Consider the following 17,990-nt stretch of genomic DNA (forward strand, 5'->3'; position numbering starts at 1 on the left):
TCCCTGGCATGCAATAAGGACACATGCTCCACTATGTTCATAGATGCCTTATTTATAACAGTGAGAAGCTAGAGAGAACCTAGATGTCCCTCAATGTAGGAATGGATACAGAAAATGTGATGTATTTACACAATGGAATACTACTCAGCAATTAAAAACAATGAATTCAAGAAATTCTTCGGCAAATGGTTGGAATTGGAAAATATCATCCTAAGTGAGGTAACCCAATCATAAAAGAATACACATGGAATGCAATCACTGATAAGTGGATATTAATTAGTGCAGAAGATCTGAATTCTCAAGACACAATTAGCATATCAAATGATACCCAAGAAGAAGGAAGAAGAGGGCCCTGGATCTGAAAAGACTTGATCCAGCATTGTAGGGGAGTACCAGGACAGAGAAATGGGAGATGGGTGATTGGGAAATGGGTAGAGGGTAGAGAGCTTATGAGACCTATGGGGGGGGGGGAATCAGGAAAGGGGAAAGCATTCAGAATGTAAACAAAGAATATAGAAAAAAAAGTACATACACTGTATGCACTCACTGGTAAGTGGATATTAGCCCAAAAGTTTGAAATACTAATGATAAAATTCACAGAACATATAGAATCCAAGAAAAAAGGATGCCAAAGGGTGAATGCTTCATTGCTTCTTAGGAGTGAAAACAATATACTTACAGGAGAAAATATGAAGACAAAGTATGGAACAGAGACTGAAGGAAAGGCCATCCAAAGATCGGCCTACCTGGGGATCCATCCTAAATACAGTTGCTTAACTGGGATGCTGTTGACAATGAAGGGAAGTACCTGCTGACAGGAATCTGGTATGACTGTCTCTTGAGAGGTTCTGTGAAAGCTCATAACCAACAGTTAGAATTATATAAGACTTCTCATTAGAGAATATAAAATCTAGATGATCCTGGGCAGATGTCATATAGGCACTAAGGGAACACAAACATCAACCTAGGCAATTATACCCAGCAATCCTCTGAATTTACATAGAGAAAGCAAGGTATTCCATGAGAAAACCAAATGTATGCAAAATATTTCCATACATAGATCCCTAAAAAGGATAATAAATGGAATATCCAACACAAAGAGGGAAACTACACCCTAGAAAAAGCAAGAAAGTACTCTTCTTCCAACAAACACAAAAGAAGACAGTCAAAAAACCCATAATTGCATCTCTAACAAAAAGAACAGCAAGCAACATTGGTTGCCTCAATACAACAATAAAAAGACATAGACTAACAGACTGTATACCTTTTGCTACATACAGGAAACACATCTCAGTGACAAATACAGATACTCAGAGTAAAAGGCTAGAAAAATAATTTCAAGCAAATGGTCTCAAGAAACAATCTGGAGTAGCCATTCGAATATCAAAAAAGATAATTAAGGACACTTCATATTCATCAAAGGAAAAATCTACCTAGAAGAACTCTCAGTTCTGAACATATATGCTCCAAATGCCAGGGCACCCACATTCATAAAAGAAACTTTACTGAAGCTCAAAGCACACCTTGTACCTCACACAATAATAGTGGGAGGCTTCAACACCTCACTCCTGTCAAATGGGCAGATTATGGAAAGAAAAACTAAACAGACACATGGTAAAACTAACTGAAGTCATGAATCAAATGTATCTAACAGATATCTATAGAACATTTCATCCTAAATCAAAAGAATATACTTTCTTCTCAGCACCTCATACCTTCTCCAAAATTGATCACATAATAGGTCACAAAACAGGCTTCAACAGAATCCAGAAGATTGAAATAATCATAGGTGTCCTATCAGATATCCAGGGACTTTGGGTTTCTGTCCCAGCTTGGAAACATCCCCTGCCACACTGATCCATCTCCAAGTGATACAGGAATCCAGATATCCAACCAGCAGCGTGGAGGAGGCAGCCAGCACAGCAGGCCATCTCTAAGTGATACAAGAAACCAGCTATACACCCTGTAGCACAAAGAAGACAGCCAGCACAGCCTGCAGCCAGAATTAGTCGAGGCCACAGAGCTACATTCCCAAATACAACTACAAGAGAGTTGGTCTCATAGAAGTACAGACATACTAGTGTACAGAGAGAGAACGGGTCTCCACAGAGCACAGAGAAGACACAGTCAGAGACAGCAAAACCAGCTAACACCAGAGACAACCAGATGACAAAAGGCAACGTAAGGATATCACCTACAGAAACCAAGGCTTCATGGTTCCATCTGAACCAAGTTCTCCAACAACAGCTAACTTAACACACCAGAAAAGCAAGACCTGGATTTAAAATTATACCTCATGATGCTATTAGGGGATTTCAAGGGATGTTAATAACTTTCTTAAGTACTACAGGAGAACATGAGTCAACAGGTAGAAGCCCTTCAAAGCGAAACACAAAAATTGCTAAAAGAAATATGGGAGAACATAGGTCAACAGATCCCATGTTCATAAAGAGAACATACAGAAAGAGCTCGTAAAGAGAAAACACAAAAATCACTTCGAGAAATACAGAAGAACATGGATCAATAGACAGAAGTCCTGAAAGAGAAAACACAAAAATTCCTTAAAGAATTACAGGAAAACACAAACAAACAATTGAAAGAGCTAAGCAAAACCACACAGAATCTAAAAATGGAAGTAGAAACAACTAAGAAATCACAAAGGGAGACAAATTTGGAGATAGAAAACCTTGGAAAGAAATCAGGAGTCATAGATGCAAACATCCAACTACAGAATACAAGAGATAGAGGAAAGAATCTAGTGTGCTGAAGATACCACAGAAAACATTGAAAACAGAAGATGCAAGAAGCTTGTAACCAAAACATTCAGGAAGTCCAGGACACAATCAGAAGACCAAATCTAAGGATTATAGGTATAGAAGAGAGTGAAGGTTTACCACTTAAAGGGCCAGTAAATATCTTCAACAAAATTAAAGAAGAAAACTTCCCTAACCTAAAAAGGGAGATGTCCATGAATGTACAAGAAGCCTACAGAACTCCAAACAGTCTAGATCAGAGCAAAAATACCTTCTGTCACATAATAAAACATCAAATGTAATAAACAAAGAAAGAATATTAAAAGCAGTAAGAGAAAAAGGCCAGACCTATCAGAATTATACCAGACTTCTCACCAGAGACTATCAAAGCTAGAAAATCCTGGGCAGAGCTCATACAGACTCTAAGAGAACACAAATGCCAGCCTAGACTACTATACCCAAAAAATCTCTCAATCACCATAGATGGAGAAACCAAGATATTCCACAATAAAACCAAATTTACAGAACATCTGCCCACAAATCCAGCACTACAAAGAATAATATATGGAAAATGCCAATACAAGGAGGATAACTACACCATAGAAAAAGCAAGGCAGTAATCTTTTTTCTACAAACCCAAAAGAAGATGACTCAAACATAAAAATGGCATCAAAATGACAGGAAACAAAATCACTAATGCATTAATTATCTCTTAACTTCAATGGAATCAATTCTCCAATAAAAAGACAGAGACTAATGGACAGGATACTTAAACAGGACCTAGCATTTTGCTGCATACAGGAAATGCACTTCAGTATCAAAGAAAAACACTACCTCAGAGTAAAAGACTAGAAAACAATTTTGCAAGCAACTAGTCTCAGGAAAGAAGCTGGAGTAACCATCTTAAATTCAGATAAAATTGGCTTTCAAACTAAGGTCATCAAAAAAAGATGTTGAAGGACACTTCATACTCATCAAAGGAAAAATCCACCAAGAAGAACTCTCAATTCTGAACAATTCTTCAAACACAAAGGGACCCATTCATAAAAAATCTTTACTAAAGCTCAAAGCACACATTGTACCTCACACAATCATTGTGGGTGACTTCAACATTCCTCAATGAACTGATCAGGGAAACACAAATTAAAAAGAGACAGGGTGAAAGTAATTGAAGTTTTGGACCAAATTGGTTGAACAGATATATATAGAGAGAGCATTCCATCCTAAATCAAAAGGATATACCTTCTTCTCAGCACCTCATGGTACCTCCTTCAAAAATCGACCAGGACACAAAACAGACCTCAACAGATATAAGATCAAACTAATCCAATGTCTCTTCTGAGATCACTATGGAGTGTTGTATTCTGTAGAGACTGCAAACTGGGTTCCTGGAAGAGAAGCTAAGAAATGGATGGTGGGTAGCAGTGAAAATGTCAAGGACCAGGATAATAATCTACCAGTTGAGGCCCCAACTTTAATGGAGGTCAGACCATTTTACTGTTTGGGCAAGCCCCTCTCCCCAGACTCCCGGCTGAGTTCCAAGTCTTCTGGCAGTTCTTGGCTCCACTGCTCAGGCAGCTGGATGGGTCACCTGCTTAATTCAGGAATTCATAGACCCGGAGGAACAATGAATTTCACCTTCACTCCAAGTGCTCCACCTTAGGTGGAGCAGGATCCTGAAGAGCACAGGAATCCCTGCTTAACAAAGTCTGGGAGAGGACATTCACCTTGATCAATGTGGAGTCCCTACCAAGTGGCATGACACCCAATATGGCTCTGTTCAATGGAGTAAGGGTGGTCTTCAATAGCAACAAAAACAGCAGAAAGCACACATACACATGGAAGCTGAACAATGCTCTAGTCAAGTGTAACTTGTTCAAGGAAAAAAATAAGGAAAGAAATCAAAACTTTTATAGAATTTAATAAAATTGGAGGCACAACATACCCAAATTTATAGGACACAATGAAAGCAGTGCTAAGAGGAAAACTCATAGCCCTGGGTGCCTCCAAAAAGAAGCTGGAGAGAGCATATACTAGCAGCTTAACAGCACACCTGAAAGCTCTGGAACAGAAAAAAGCTAATACACCCAAGAGAGTAAAAGGTAGGAAATCATCAAAATAAGGGCTGAAACCAACCAAGTTGAAACAAGAAGAACTATACAAAGAATCAACAAAACCAGGAGCTGGTTCTTTCAGAAAATAAACAATAGATAAACCTTTAGCCAGACTATCCAGAGGACACAGAGACAGTATCCAACTTAACAAAATCAGAAATGAAAACAAGAAGAAATAACAGAAACTGAAGAAATTCAAGAAATTATGAGATCCTACTACAAAAGCCTATATTCAACACAACTGGAGAATCTGGAGGAAATGGACAATTTCCTAGACAGATACCAAATACTTAAATTACTTCAGGATCAAATAGATCATCTAAACAGTCCCATAACACCTAAAGAAATTTAAGTGATCATTGAAAGTCTTCCAACCAACAAAAGCACAGATCGAGGCGGTTTCAGTGCAGAATTATATCAGACCTTCAAAGAATACCTAACACCAATACTCTTCAAACTATTTCATAAAATAGAAACAGAAGGAACACTACCCAACTCATTCTATGAAGCCACAATTATGCTGATACCAAAGCCATACAAAGATCCAACAAAGATAGAGCACTTCAAGCCAATTTCCCTTATGAATACTTATTCAAAAATACTCAATAAAGTTCTTGCCAACTGAATTCAAGGAACAAATCAAAATTCTCATTCACCAAGATAAGTAGGTTTCATACCATGGATGCAGAATATACAGAAATCCATCAATGTAATCCACTACATAAACTCAAAGAAAAAAAACCACATGGTCATTTCATTAGATGCTGAAAAAGCATTTGACAAAATTCAGCATCCTTTCATGCTAAAAGTCTTTGAAAGATCGGGAATCCAATGCCCATATCTAAACATAATAGAAGCATTATACAGTAAACCTGTAGCTTGAATCAAACTAAATGGAAAGAAAGTTGAAGCATTCCTACTAAATTCAGGGACCAGAAAAGGCAGCTAAATCTCCGCATATATATTCAATATAGTACTTGAAGTTCTAGCTAGAGCAATTAGAAAACAAAAGGAGGTCAAAGGGATATGAATAGGAAAGGAGGAAGTCAACTTATAACTATTTATAGATGATATGATAGTATACATAAGTGAACCAAAAAACTCCACTTGAGAACTCCTACTGCTGAAAAACAACTTCAGCAAAGTGCCAGGATAAAAAATTAACTCAAGCAAATCAGTTGCTTCCCTACATTCCAAGAATAAACAGGGCGAGAAAGAAACTGGGCAAGCAACTCCCTTCAAAATAGTCACAGAAATATAAAATATCTGGGGGTGACTCTAACAAAACAAGTGAAAGATCTGTATGACAAGAACTTCTAGTCTCTGAAGAAAGAAACCAAAGAAGACCTCAGAAGATGCAATGATCTCCTATGCTCATGGATTGGCAGGATTAAAGTAGTGAAAAATGTCCATCTTGCCAAAAGTTATATACAAATTCAATACAATCCCCATCAAAATCCCAACTCAATTCTTCATAGAGCTAGAAAGAACAATTCGCAAATTCATCTGGAATAACAAAAAACCCAGGATAGCTGAAACTATTGTCAACAGAAACAGAACTTCTGGGAAATCAGTATCCCAGACCTGAAGCAGTACTACAGAGCAATAGTGTTCAAAACTGCATGGTGTTGGTAGTGTCAGGCAGGTAGATCAATGGAATAGAATTGAAGACCCAGAAATGAACCCACAAACCTATGGACACTTGATCTTTGACAATGGAGCTAATTTCACCCAGTGGAAAATAGCCTTTTCAACAAATGGTGCTGGCTCAACTGGTGGCTAGCATACAGAAGAATGCAAATAGTTCTATTCTTATGCCCTTGTACTAAGCTCAAGTCCAAGTTGGTCAAGGATTTCCACATAAATGCCAGACACACTGCAGCTAATATTGAAAAAAAAAACTGGGTAACAGAGAGGCACCACAGTGGAATATTTCCTGAACAGAAACCCAATAGCCTATGCTCTAAGATCAAGAATTGACAAATGGGACCTCATAAAATTACAAAGTTTCTATAAAGTGAAGGATACTCTCAATAGGACAAAATGGCAACCAGAAAATTGAGAAAAGATCTTTACCAACCCTTCATCCAACAGAGGGCTAATATCCAATACATACAATGAACTCAAGAAGTTAGACCCTAGAGAACCAAATAACCCTATTAAAAAGGGGGTACAGAGAATTTTCACCAGAAGAATATCAAATGGCTGAGAAGCTCCTAAAGAACTCTTCAACATCCTTAGACAACAGGGAAATGCAATCTAAACAACCCTGAGATTTCACCTCACACCAGTCAGAATGGCTAAGATCAAAAACTCAGGAGACAGCAGTTGCTGGAGAGGTTGTGGAAAAAAAGGAATCCTTTTCCATGTCTTGTAGCATTGCAAGCTGGTAAAACCACTCAATCAGTGTAGCAGTTCCCCCAGAAAACTGGGCATAATATTACAGAAGGACCCAGAGGATTCTCCTGCATGTAATAAGGACACATGCTGCACTGTGTTCATAGCAGCCTTATTTATAATAGCAGCCTTATTTATAATATCCAGAAGCTTTAAAGAACCCAGATGTCCCTCAATGGAGGATTGAATACAGAAAATGTGATATATATATACACAATGGAGTACTATTCAGCCATTGAAAACAATGAATTCATGAAATTCATAGACAAATGGATAGAACTGGAGAATATCATCCTGAGTGAGGTAACCCAATCACAAAAGAACTGATATATGGATATTAGCCTAGAAGTTTGGAATACAGAAGATACAATTCACATATCAAATAATGCCCAACAAGGAGGAAGAACAAATATGGATATTCTAGTTCTTCTTAGAAGGAGCAACAAAATACCTACAGAAAGAGATACAGAGACAAAGTGTAGAACAGAGTCTGAAGGAAAGACCATCCAGATACTACCCACTTAGGAATCTATCCCATATACAATTACAAAATCCAGACACTATTATGGATGCACACAAGTGGTTGCAGATAGGAGATGGTTATAGCTGTCACTTGGGAGACTCTGGTAGTGCATGACAAATACAGAGTGGCAAACTCTCAGCCAGTCATTGAACTGAGCACTGGGTTTTCAATGGATGAGATATATAAAGGACCCAAGGAGCTGAAGGGGTTTCCAGTGCCATCAGAGGAACAAAAATATGAATCACCAAATACTCCCAGATCTCCCAGGGACAGAACCATCAACCAAAGAGTACACTTGGAGTTACCCAGCACCCAGACACTTAGCCATCAGAGGATGTTCTTGCTGTACACCAAATGAGGGAGAGGCCATTAGTCCTGGAAAGACTTGATACCATATTGTAGAGGAATACCAGGATAGGGAAGTGGGGATGGGTTGATTGGGGAAGGGGAGATGCCTTAAGGTATTTTCGGGGGTGTGGGGATCAAGGAAAGGGGACAACATTTGAAGTGTAAATGAAGAATTACCTTTTTTTTTTCAAGAAACATACCTAAGGAGCTGGCCTTCAATTAAAAAAAAATTGAAATCCCACATAAACATGTAAGCTGAACAATAATTTGCTCAATGATAACTTGACCAAGAAAAAATAAGGAAAGTAATTAAAGACTTTTTAGAATTCAATGAAAATGAAGGTACAACATACCCAAAGTCATGGTATACAATGAACATTTCTTTAAGTCTTTCTCAGCCATTAGAGACTCCTTTGTTGAACATTGCATACTTAGGTCTTTACTCAAATTTTTAATAGGGTTATTTGGTTCTGTGGACTATATCTTCTGGATTTTTTTTTTTATATATATATTTTGGACGTTAGCCCTCTACCAGATGTAGGGTTTTTAAAGATTTTTTTCCCAACCTGTGGGTTACCATTTGTCCCTATTAATAGTGTCCTTTGCCTTATAAAAGTTTTGCAGTTTTATGAGGTCCCATTTGTACATTCTTGATATTAGAGCATACACTATTTGTGTTCTGTTTGGGAATTTTTTCCTTGTGACATGTGTTCGAGTATTTTTCCCCACTTTTTCTTGTATTAGGTTCAGTGTATCTGGTTTTATGTGGAGGTCCTTGAAGCACTTGGACTTAAGCTTTGTACAGGGAGATAAAAACAGCTCAATTTGCATTCTTTTCCAGGTTGACAGTTAAACTAGCACCATTTGTTGAAAATGCTGCCTTTTTTCTACCTGATGCTTTTAGTTCCTTTGTCAAAGATACACCCATGGACTACAGTCACTGATAAGTGGATATTAACTCAGAAACTGAATACATAAGACACAATTCACATATCAAATGACTCCCAACAAGAATGAAGGCAAGGTCCCTGATTCTGGAAAGGCTTGTTCTAGCATTGTAGGGGAGTACCAGGGCAGAGAAGTAGGAGGGGGTTGATAGGAGAATGGGCTGAGGGAAGAGGGCTTAGGGAACTTATGGGAAGGGGGGAACAAGGAAAGGGAAAATCATTTGGAATGTAAACATAGAATATAGAAAAATAAGTGTCTATAGGTGTGGGGGTTCATTTCTGGTTCAATTCTATTCCATTAATCTTACTACCTGTCTCTTCACCAATACAATGCAGTTTCTTTTTTTAATCTCTATTGCTTTGTAGTACAGCTTGAGGTCATGGACGGTGATTCCACCAAAAGATTTTTTATTGTTGAGAAGAGTTTTTGCTATCCTTGGAGGGTTTTGGGTTTTTTTTTGTTTTTTAATTCAAAATGAATTTGAGAATTGCTATTTCTAAATCTATGAGGAGTTGAGTTGAGATTTTGTTGGAGATGGCACTGAATCTGTAGATTACTTTTGGTAAGAAAGGCATTGTTAATATATTAATCCTGCCAATCCATGACCATGGGAGATCTTTCCATATTCTGAGGAAAACTTCAATTTATTTATTCAAGGATTTAATGTTATCACACAAATGGTGATTTCCAAAAATCTTGCACCAGGTACCTTCCCAACAGAGTAAATAAGGGTTCCATTTTGTCTGCATTTTTGTAAGTATTTATTGTAATTTTTTTTCAGGGAAAATGCCAACATTTATTTTCAAGAAACCATAGGGGAAACAATGACTGGGCAGGTGGTACCAGTTCTTAGGCCTTTGCTGGTAAGGTCTACCTCAGGTTAGAGGCTCTCTAGGCAGAGAGGCCAGATTGGTCCTGGCCTCCGTGTCCCCTGTGCTTGACAGAATGGTTCACTTTGGGGCTCATAGATTGGCCCTTTCCTTCTTTTATGCTTTGACGTTGCTCACAGATTCTAAGGACAATGCCTGTCTGTTGCTGGTTTTCAATTATTCCATGTCGGAATGAAAAGTTGTACACATCCAGACATCTGTATGGACACCTAGCCATTCCACTCTTCTTTTTAATTTGTCCTGCATCATAGGCTCTCTGGTGAGCAAGACTTGACTGCTGCTCATCTCCAACTACTTTGGAACTGTGGGGATGGCGGTTCCTCTCAGGACTGGGGAGGTGGTCAAAGCCTCTTCCTTTCACACTGTGTGGATGTTGGTCACAGGTTCTCTGGGCATTAACACCCAGTGGTGCTTTTTCTCCAATCTCTCTGTATCTGAATGGAAGGTTGTGCCACTTGGAGTTTCCATGTGGACAGGAGCCCATTCCACTCCTTGTACTTTGACCAGAGTCACAGGCTTTCTGGTCAGCAAGCTCTAACTGCTGCTTGTCTCCAGTTACCCTGTGACGACATGCATGATTCTTTCCCTTGGGAGTGAGGAGGTTGTCAAAAGTTATTCTATTCAGGATATTCAGATGATGGTCACAAGCTTGCTGGTCATTAACACTGGGCTGTGATTTGTCTCTGATTTCTGTGTATCTCGGAGAATGGTTATGCATCTCGGGGCTTCTGTGTGGAGAACACTCCTTTCCACTCTTTGTTCTAATTTTATCTTGGTCAGAGACTTCCCAGGCAGCAACAGCTGTTGCTCCTGGCCTCCATTTCCCCTGTCCTTGACTGGATGGTTCTCTTTGGGACTCAGAAGGTGACCATGGCCCATTCCTTTTCTTTGTATTTTGATGGGGGTCAAAGGCTTTATAGCCAATGCCTGGCTCTTGTTTGCCTCTAATTTCTTTGTATCTGAATGAATTGTTGTGACCCTTGGGGCTTCGATGTGGAGATCCCAATTCGAACTTTGATGTGGAGTTATCCACGTAGAATATCAGTTCCCTTTTATACTATTGTACCTGGGTCACAGGATCTATGGTGAGTTTTGATGGCTTGTCTTCATTATCCTCCACGTTTTGGAGCAGAGTATTTATGTGGTATTGTAGCTCAACTGCTGTACTGTAGATGAGATTTTTCCTATCTACTTCCTCTTGTAGGTCCCTAACTGATAGAGGGCTTTCATTCCTCAAAGAATCTCCCTGTCCCTGGTATTTTGTGCTGATGTTTTCAAATTGGACAGCATTTCTGGTGATGTTCTTCAGTGAGCTTTTAGAATGAGCCACTCTGTCTCCAGCTATTTTAATGTCCCCTGAGTTTTGAGTAGAAGGTGTTTGGAGATAGTCTACAGACTCATAGCCCTTGAAAGAGATATTGATGGCTTGCCCCTTGGGAATCTCACTAGAACCCACACTCACCCTCCATGCATGAGGTAGCTCTTTTTTACCTTCAGTAAGTTGGTTTGTTTGGCCATAGAAGGTGAGAAACTGTCTTCAGGGTTGAGGGTTGGTGCACTCAAGTGGGGATGTGCTAAAGCTGCATCTTGAGACTGCTTCCAGGGTGCATGCTTAGCCATTCCTGGGCTGGTATTTGACTGCAGGGTGCCTCTCACAGTTGCTTGGATAGTCCTGCTCTGCTGGTGTTTTGCCTGCAAGCAGGAAGTATAGGGTTGAACACTGTTGTTTCTCAGCCATTGATCTGGATTGGACCTTGTGGGCCCACGACTGGCAGCAGGTGGAGGGGTTCTTTGAGTCTCCCAAACATCTGGACACGAGTGTTCAAACAGGGGATGTTGCAGCCTGGCAGATGATAGCGTTTCTACCCTTTTCCCTCCTGGATCTTGGTGATGCAATTTTTCCAAGATCATTGCAGTCTTGGAATAGAATTCAGCCTTGGAAACACAGGGAAATCTTCTGTATTTCACAGGAAACTGCGTGATGCTTGCTTCCAGCTTCATTTTTGTATTTGGATCAATGAAGGAAAGATCATTGCTGGTGTTTATAGAGAGCAGCTTATCTGTCTTCAGTGCAGGGTTCCTGGGCTCCCGACCCTTCCCAGGAGTGCTGCTTGAAGTACAAGGCAGATTTTTGTCTACAACCTTGTTAAATATGGCTGAACTTGCTCTGGCACTCTTTAAGGGAATCAATGTTGGCACAGAACTCATCATCCGGCTGCACTTGTCACGTTTGGAATTGAGGATGGAGGGCTGGGCAGGCTGGTTAAGGTTAGGCTGGTCCTTGCAATAACCACCACCATTTGGTTGGTAATCTTCCTGAAGCTTTATCAGTTTACCTGATGGACAGAATCTGACATGGATACCTTTGTGTTCTCCCACATTAATTGCCTTCTTTTCATGCTGTGGGTCCTCATGATGGTGGATCATTTGATAATGCCCAGGACAAATGGAGGCTGACCTGATAGCTTTAGTGGGCAGACACTCCCCAGATAAGTTGTCAGTGGGCTGGCTAATGGCTGCTTGACATTTTTGTATGTCATAGCCTGTGATGTCGTTCCAATTTAGTCTGTGTTGCCAGGGCTCATTTACTTTTGGAGGGGATGTCTGTTTTGGTATAGAGCTTGGAAGACCTACCATGCTCCTTGTCACATGTTGGTGGGGAAAGTGCTGGTCTTGGAAAAGCTGTGGAGGTTCTTTAGGCACAGATAAAGGTTGGTTAGGGTCACTTGTATCATTAAACCTTACACATTTACACCCTCCTGAGAAGGATTTCTTGGAGACCCAGGCAGTAGCCACAACTGCCTCAGAGATCACAGAGGATATGCCACATAAAAGTTGGTTAAATTTCTGGTGTATCAGGGCCTCTAAGACCTTGAGGTAAGAAAACAGTTGCGGGAGGGAAAGCTGATTCAGTTTCTCCTTAGAGTACCAAAAGGGGTGGGGAAAGGAGTCCAGTATAGGATGATGGATGGGCCTTTCCATAGGTCGTGATGCATTCTGGGTATCCTGTGTATTCTTTGGGCTGTTTCTGCAAGCTTTCACAGGAGCAGTTTTCTTTTTGCCCTTCCTCTGCGCCCTCTTCACCACCTGCCAGTTAGAAACAATACAAATGAGCTGGGGTTCTTTCTTCTCTGGTAGAGAAGCTGCCTGCTCTGTGTGTTCATGGATAACATGAAATCCACATTTCTCAGAGAGCTCTCTCTCATTCATCCTTGACTCATTCATATTGTGCATAAGCACATTCTTTTTGTCCTTGTTGGGAAAACAGCAGAAAAAGACTGTCTATGTCACACTTACCATGGATGTCCTCGGTCAGTGTTCCTCAGACAGGGTCCCTCAGACAGGATCCTGCCCAAGGCTGAGATCTGTAGCTGCCTGGATACTGTCAGGTAATGTCTGCTGCCTGAGACCAGAGGAGACCCAAGCCCTGAATGAAGCCCTTCGTCTATCACCTGCTTCACATCAGCTCAACACAAACAAAAGTAAGTGCCTGAGTAGAGGGCAGATGACTTTTCTCAGAGCTTGTCCTGTGTCCCCACAATCTCAGAAATGCAGTCTGTCCATGGAGCTAGAGTCATTCTTAGTGGCCTCTCTGTCACCCTGTACATATGGTCTGAGGGCTTCAGGTACCAGCTCAGGCCTCTATCTCCTCTGCCCTGTGGACAGTAGACTGATGTGCTTCTACTCTTTCTGGAGATTTCTACTCACCTGTCTGTAGCTAGACTTTAGGTTCTATTTTCTTTCACCCTTTTTCACCCTCTTTCTTCCACCTTTTCAATCCCCTAACACTAGATGAGAGATGAAAAAAGCATGGAGTGGAAAGGGGGAGATGTTATTGTTAGACTATTTCCTACTAGTTAGGGGGGTTGGTTGCTTTGGGGTATGTTTAATCTTGACATTCAGGATATCAATTTCTTCTTCTTCTATCTTCTTTTCATACCTATGCTTAACAAACAAAAATTCCAGAAAATAAACAACCAACAACTAGCAAACCATCATACCTCTCAAGGCCCTAGCATTTATCTACCCTCTGAAAAGTCCCCAGAATTCCAAATATCACACAAATCAGAAACTGTCTGCTCCTGGCAGAATCATACCCCTGCTACAGCATGAGGCAAATCATAGTCAGCTACTGTGCACAATCAGAAAGAATCCAATATCCTACACCTGAGATTAAAATAAAATATATTCTTATATTTTTGTTTTTTTTTTAAATAAAACAGTCCAATTTTTTCACTACACCTGTCTTTCTCGGACATGTGAGAGTAAGAATCTTGGACTGCTGCTCTATTGTATGTCAACCAAGGCTTTCTCACCTTTGGGATGTTCTTTTGGCTTCCAGGTGGTGGTGACTCTGGATACTCCTTCAGGAATGGGATTAGTAGGTAAAAGAGCCGCACTCCGCACATTATTGCAAAGCCCATGTCCACTACTAAGGACATGGAGCTGGGGATCTTCCACAAGTTAATAATGCTATTCATCAGAAGGAAAAAAATCTCCATCTTCTGAATCGCAGTGTAGCTCACAGGCCACTGAGTCCTGGAGTACAGCACCTGACTTGTCAAGGAGGGCTCAGGGCACATCACACAACTGAGGCCTCCTCATCACAAAGGACTACTGGCAGGAGGGAGGGTGCAACAGCCCCTCCCCAGCCTCTACCCCAGGAGCCCACCCACCTCCTGGCTTTCTCTATAACCCCCTTCCAAATCCTGCTGCTGAGACAGTCAAAGAAAAATCTCTGTTCATGTATTGTTTCTCTGCTTAAGCCCCAGAATTCTTCTGTCATCTGTCAGCGTGAGTCCATCAGGTCAAATATCCTCCTTGGGAAGGAAGCCTCTAAGTAACGTGGGCTACTTTATGGAACTTGGGTTGTTTCTTAGGGATTATTATTCTTAGACTTCTGACTGCACATACAGGGCTCTTCATTCTGAGATCATAACTTATCTTTTTTTCCAGTAAATTATATTTATTAATTGTTTTATTTAGTTACATTTCAAATTTTTGCCTTCTCTGTCTGATCTCAATTAACCCCCGGCCCCATAACCACCTGTTTGCCTCTAAGTGAGTACAACCACCTGCTGTACTCTCACTCCTACCACTCACCAAGGTAGCATTTCCATTCTCTGGGGCATCAAGTCTCTTAAGAAACAAGCACATATCCTCCCACTGAGGCCAGATGAGGCAGTCCTCTGCTACATATGCAGCAGAAGCATATGTGTGCTCTTTGGTTGGTAGCTTAGTCCCTGGGAGCTTTGAGGGATCCAGTTAGTTGATACTGCTGTTCTTCCTATGGGGTTGCAATCCCTTAAGCACCTTCAATCCCTACATCTTCCACCGGAGTCCCTAGGCTCTGTCCAATGGTTCTGTTTATCTGCATCTGTCTTAGGTGCTAGTAGAGCCTCTAAGAGTACTGCCATACCAGACTAGTGTCTGCAAGAACTTCTTAGCATTAGGAATAATGTAGAGGTTTGTTGTCAGCAGATGGGATTGATCACATGGTCTGGTGGTTTCTGGATGGCCTTTCCTTCACTCTTTTCTCCATTTTTGTCCCTGTGTTTCCTTTAGACAGGAAAAATTCTGGGTTAAAATTTTTGAGGTAGGTGGGTGGCCTCAACTGGGGGCCATATCTGTCTGCTGGATGTGGTCTCTTCAGGTTCTACCAACCTGCTCTCTATCATTTCAGCTATTGTCATTCTCACTAGAGAATTACTGGGAATCTCCCATATCCCTTCTGTCTGGGACTATCTAGTGGTTCCCCTATTCCCTACAATACACTACTGAATATTTGATTCATTCTCCTGGTCGTCCTGGCTTCTGTCCTGTTTTCTCCATACCTGAACCTGCTACCACTTTTGTCTAGTCTCCCTTCCCTCTCACACCCAGATCCCCTTCTCTCTCTACATCCCCTGATTATTTTAGTCCTCCCTCTATGTAGGATTCAAGGATGCACAATTTGTTCTTCCTTTTGTTAGGTTTCCTATGGTCTGTGACCTGAATCCTGGGTATTCTGAGCTTTTTTTTTTTTTCCTAATATGCACTTAGGAAAAAATGCATATTTCCTTAATATGCATTGAGGAAATACCATGTTCTTTTTGATCTGGGATAACTAACTCAGAATGTTATTTTCTAGTTCCAACCATTTGCCTGCCAAATTCATGATGTCCTTGCTTTTAGTAGCTTAGGAGTATTCCATTGGGCAAATGTATCACATTTTATGTATCCATTCTATCCATGGAGGGGTATTAGGGCTGTTTCCAGCTTCTGTCTATTATAAATAAAGCTGCTATGAACATAGTGGAGCATGTGTCCCTGTGATGTGGGGGAGCATTATTTGGGTATATATCCAGGACTGGTATTCCTGGGTCTTCAGGTACAATTATTTCCAGTTTTCTGAGGACCCATCAGATTGGTTTCCAAAGTAGCTGTACCAAGTTGTAATCCCACCAGCAATGGAAGAATGTTCTTTTTTCTCCACATCCTCACCAGCATCAGGTATTGGCTGAGTTTTTGATCTTAGACATTGTGAATGGTATATGGAGGAATATCAGGGTCATTTTGATTTGAGTTTCCCTGATGACTAAGATAGTTGAACATTTCTTTATATGATTATAGGCCATTCAAAATTCCTCAATTGAGAATTCTCTGTTTAACTATGTACCACATTTTTCACTGGATTATTTGATTTTCTGAGGTTTAAATTCTTTAGTTCTTTGCATATTTTGGATATTAGCTTCTATCAAATGTAGGATTGATAAAGGATCTTTTCCCAATCTGTAGGTTGCTGTTTTGGCCTATTAACAGTGTCCTTTGTATGATAGAAGGTTTTAGTTTCAAGAGGTCACATTTGTCAGTTGTTGGACTTAGAGCGTGAGCCATTTGTATTCTGTTCAGGAAAATTCCTTCTGTCCCAAAGTTTTTAATCCTATTTTCCACTTTTTCTTCTCTATGCTTCAGTGTATCTGGTTTTATGGGGAAGTCCTTGCTCTACTTGGATATGGGCTTTGCAAAATGACTTAAAAATGGATCAATTTACATTCTTCTACATGCAGACTGCCAGTAACACCAGCACAATTTGTTTAAGTTGTTTTCTTTTTTCTACTGAATGGGTTTGGCTTCTGTGTTAATAATCAAGTGACCAAAGGTGTATGGGTTTATTTCTGGGTCTTCAATACTATTCCATTGATATACATGTCTGTCTCTGTACCAATACCTTCCTGTTTTTTTTATCACTATTGCCCTCTAGTATAGCTTGAGTTCAAGTATGGCAATTGCCCCAGGATATCCTAGGTTTTAGTTATTCCATATGAAGATGAGCATTGTCTTTCTGTCTCTGTGAAGAACTGAGTTGAAATTTTGATGGGAATTGAATTGAATCTGTAGATTACTTTTGGTAAGATCATCATTTTTATTATGCCAATTCTAAGGATCCATGAACATTGGAGATCTTTCCATCCTGTGTTGTCTTAGCCAATTTCTTTCCTCAGGGACTTGAAGTTATTATCATACAAATTTTTCACTTGCTTGGTTAGAGTTGTACCAAGATATTTTTATTATTTGTGACTATTGTAATGGGTGTTCTTTCCCTAGTTTCTCTCTTAGCCTGTTGATCCTTTTTATACAGGAAGGATACTCATTTGTTTATGTTAATTTTATATTCAGCCACTTTCCTGAAGTTGTTTATCAGATGTAGGAGTTCTCAGGTGGAATTTTGAACATCATTCATGTATACTACCACATCAACTGAAAACAGTGATACCTTGACTTCTTCCTTTCCACTATATTTTACTTTGACCTTCTTTTGTTGTTTAATTGCTCTAGCTAGAATTTCAAATATATTGAAAATAGAGGTAGAGTGCACAATCTAGTTAGTCCTGTCCGTTATTTATTAAGATTGCTTCAAATTTTTCTCTATTTAATTTGATGTTTACTGTTGGTCTGCTGTATATTGCTTTAATTTTAATTGCCTTGAATTCCTGCTTTCTCTAAGACTTTATCATGAAGCAGTGTTGGATTTTGT

General features: G+C 40.1%; 1 protein-coding gene across 1 annotated transcript; it reads right to left on the minus strand.

The window, feature by feature from the left end:
* Positions 1-9,953: 9,953 nt before the first annotated feature.
* Positions 9,954-14,475, minus strand: LOC127691981 (uncharacterized). Its single transcript, XM_052191869.1, is given in 6 exon segments — positions 9,954-10,777; positions 10,780-10,861; positions 10,863-10,985; positions 11,040-11,458; positions 11,461-13,060; positions 14,290-14,475. Coding segments are annotated over 6 exon segments (3,234 nt in total).
* Between the last annotated feature and the right edge of the window lie 3,515 nt (positions 14,476-17,990).

The sequence above is a fragment of the Apodemus sylvaticus genome, chromosome 9, assembly GCF_947179515.1.
Source record: "Apodemus sylvaticus chromosome 9, mApoSyl1.1, whole genome shotgun sequence".
Lineage (NCBI taxonomy): Eukaryota > Metazoa > Chordata > Mammalia > Rodentia > Muridae > Apodemus > Apodemus sylvaticus.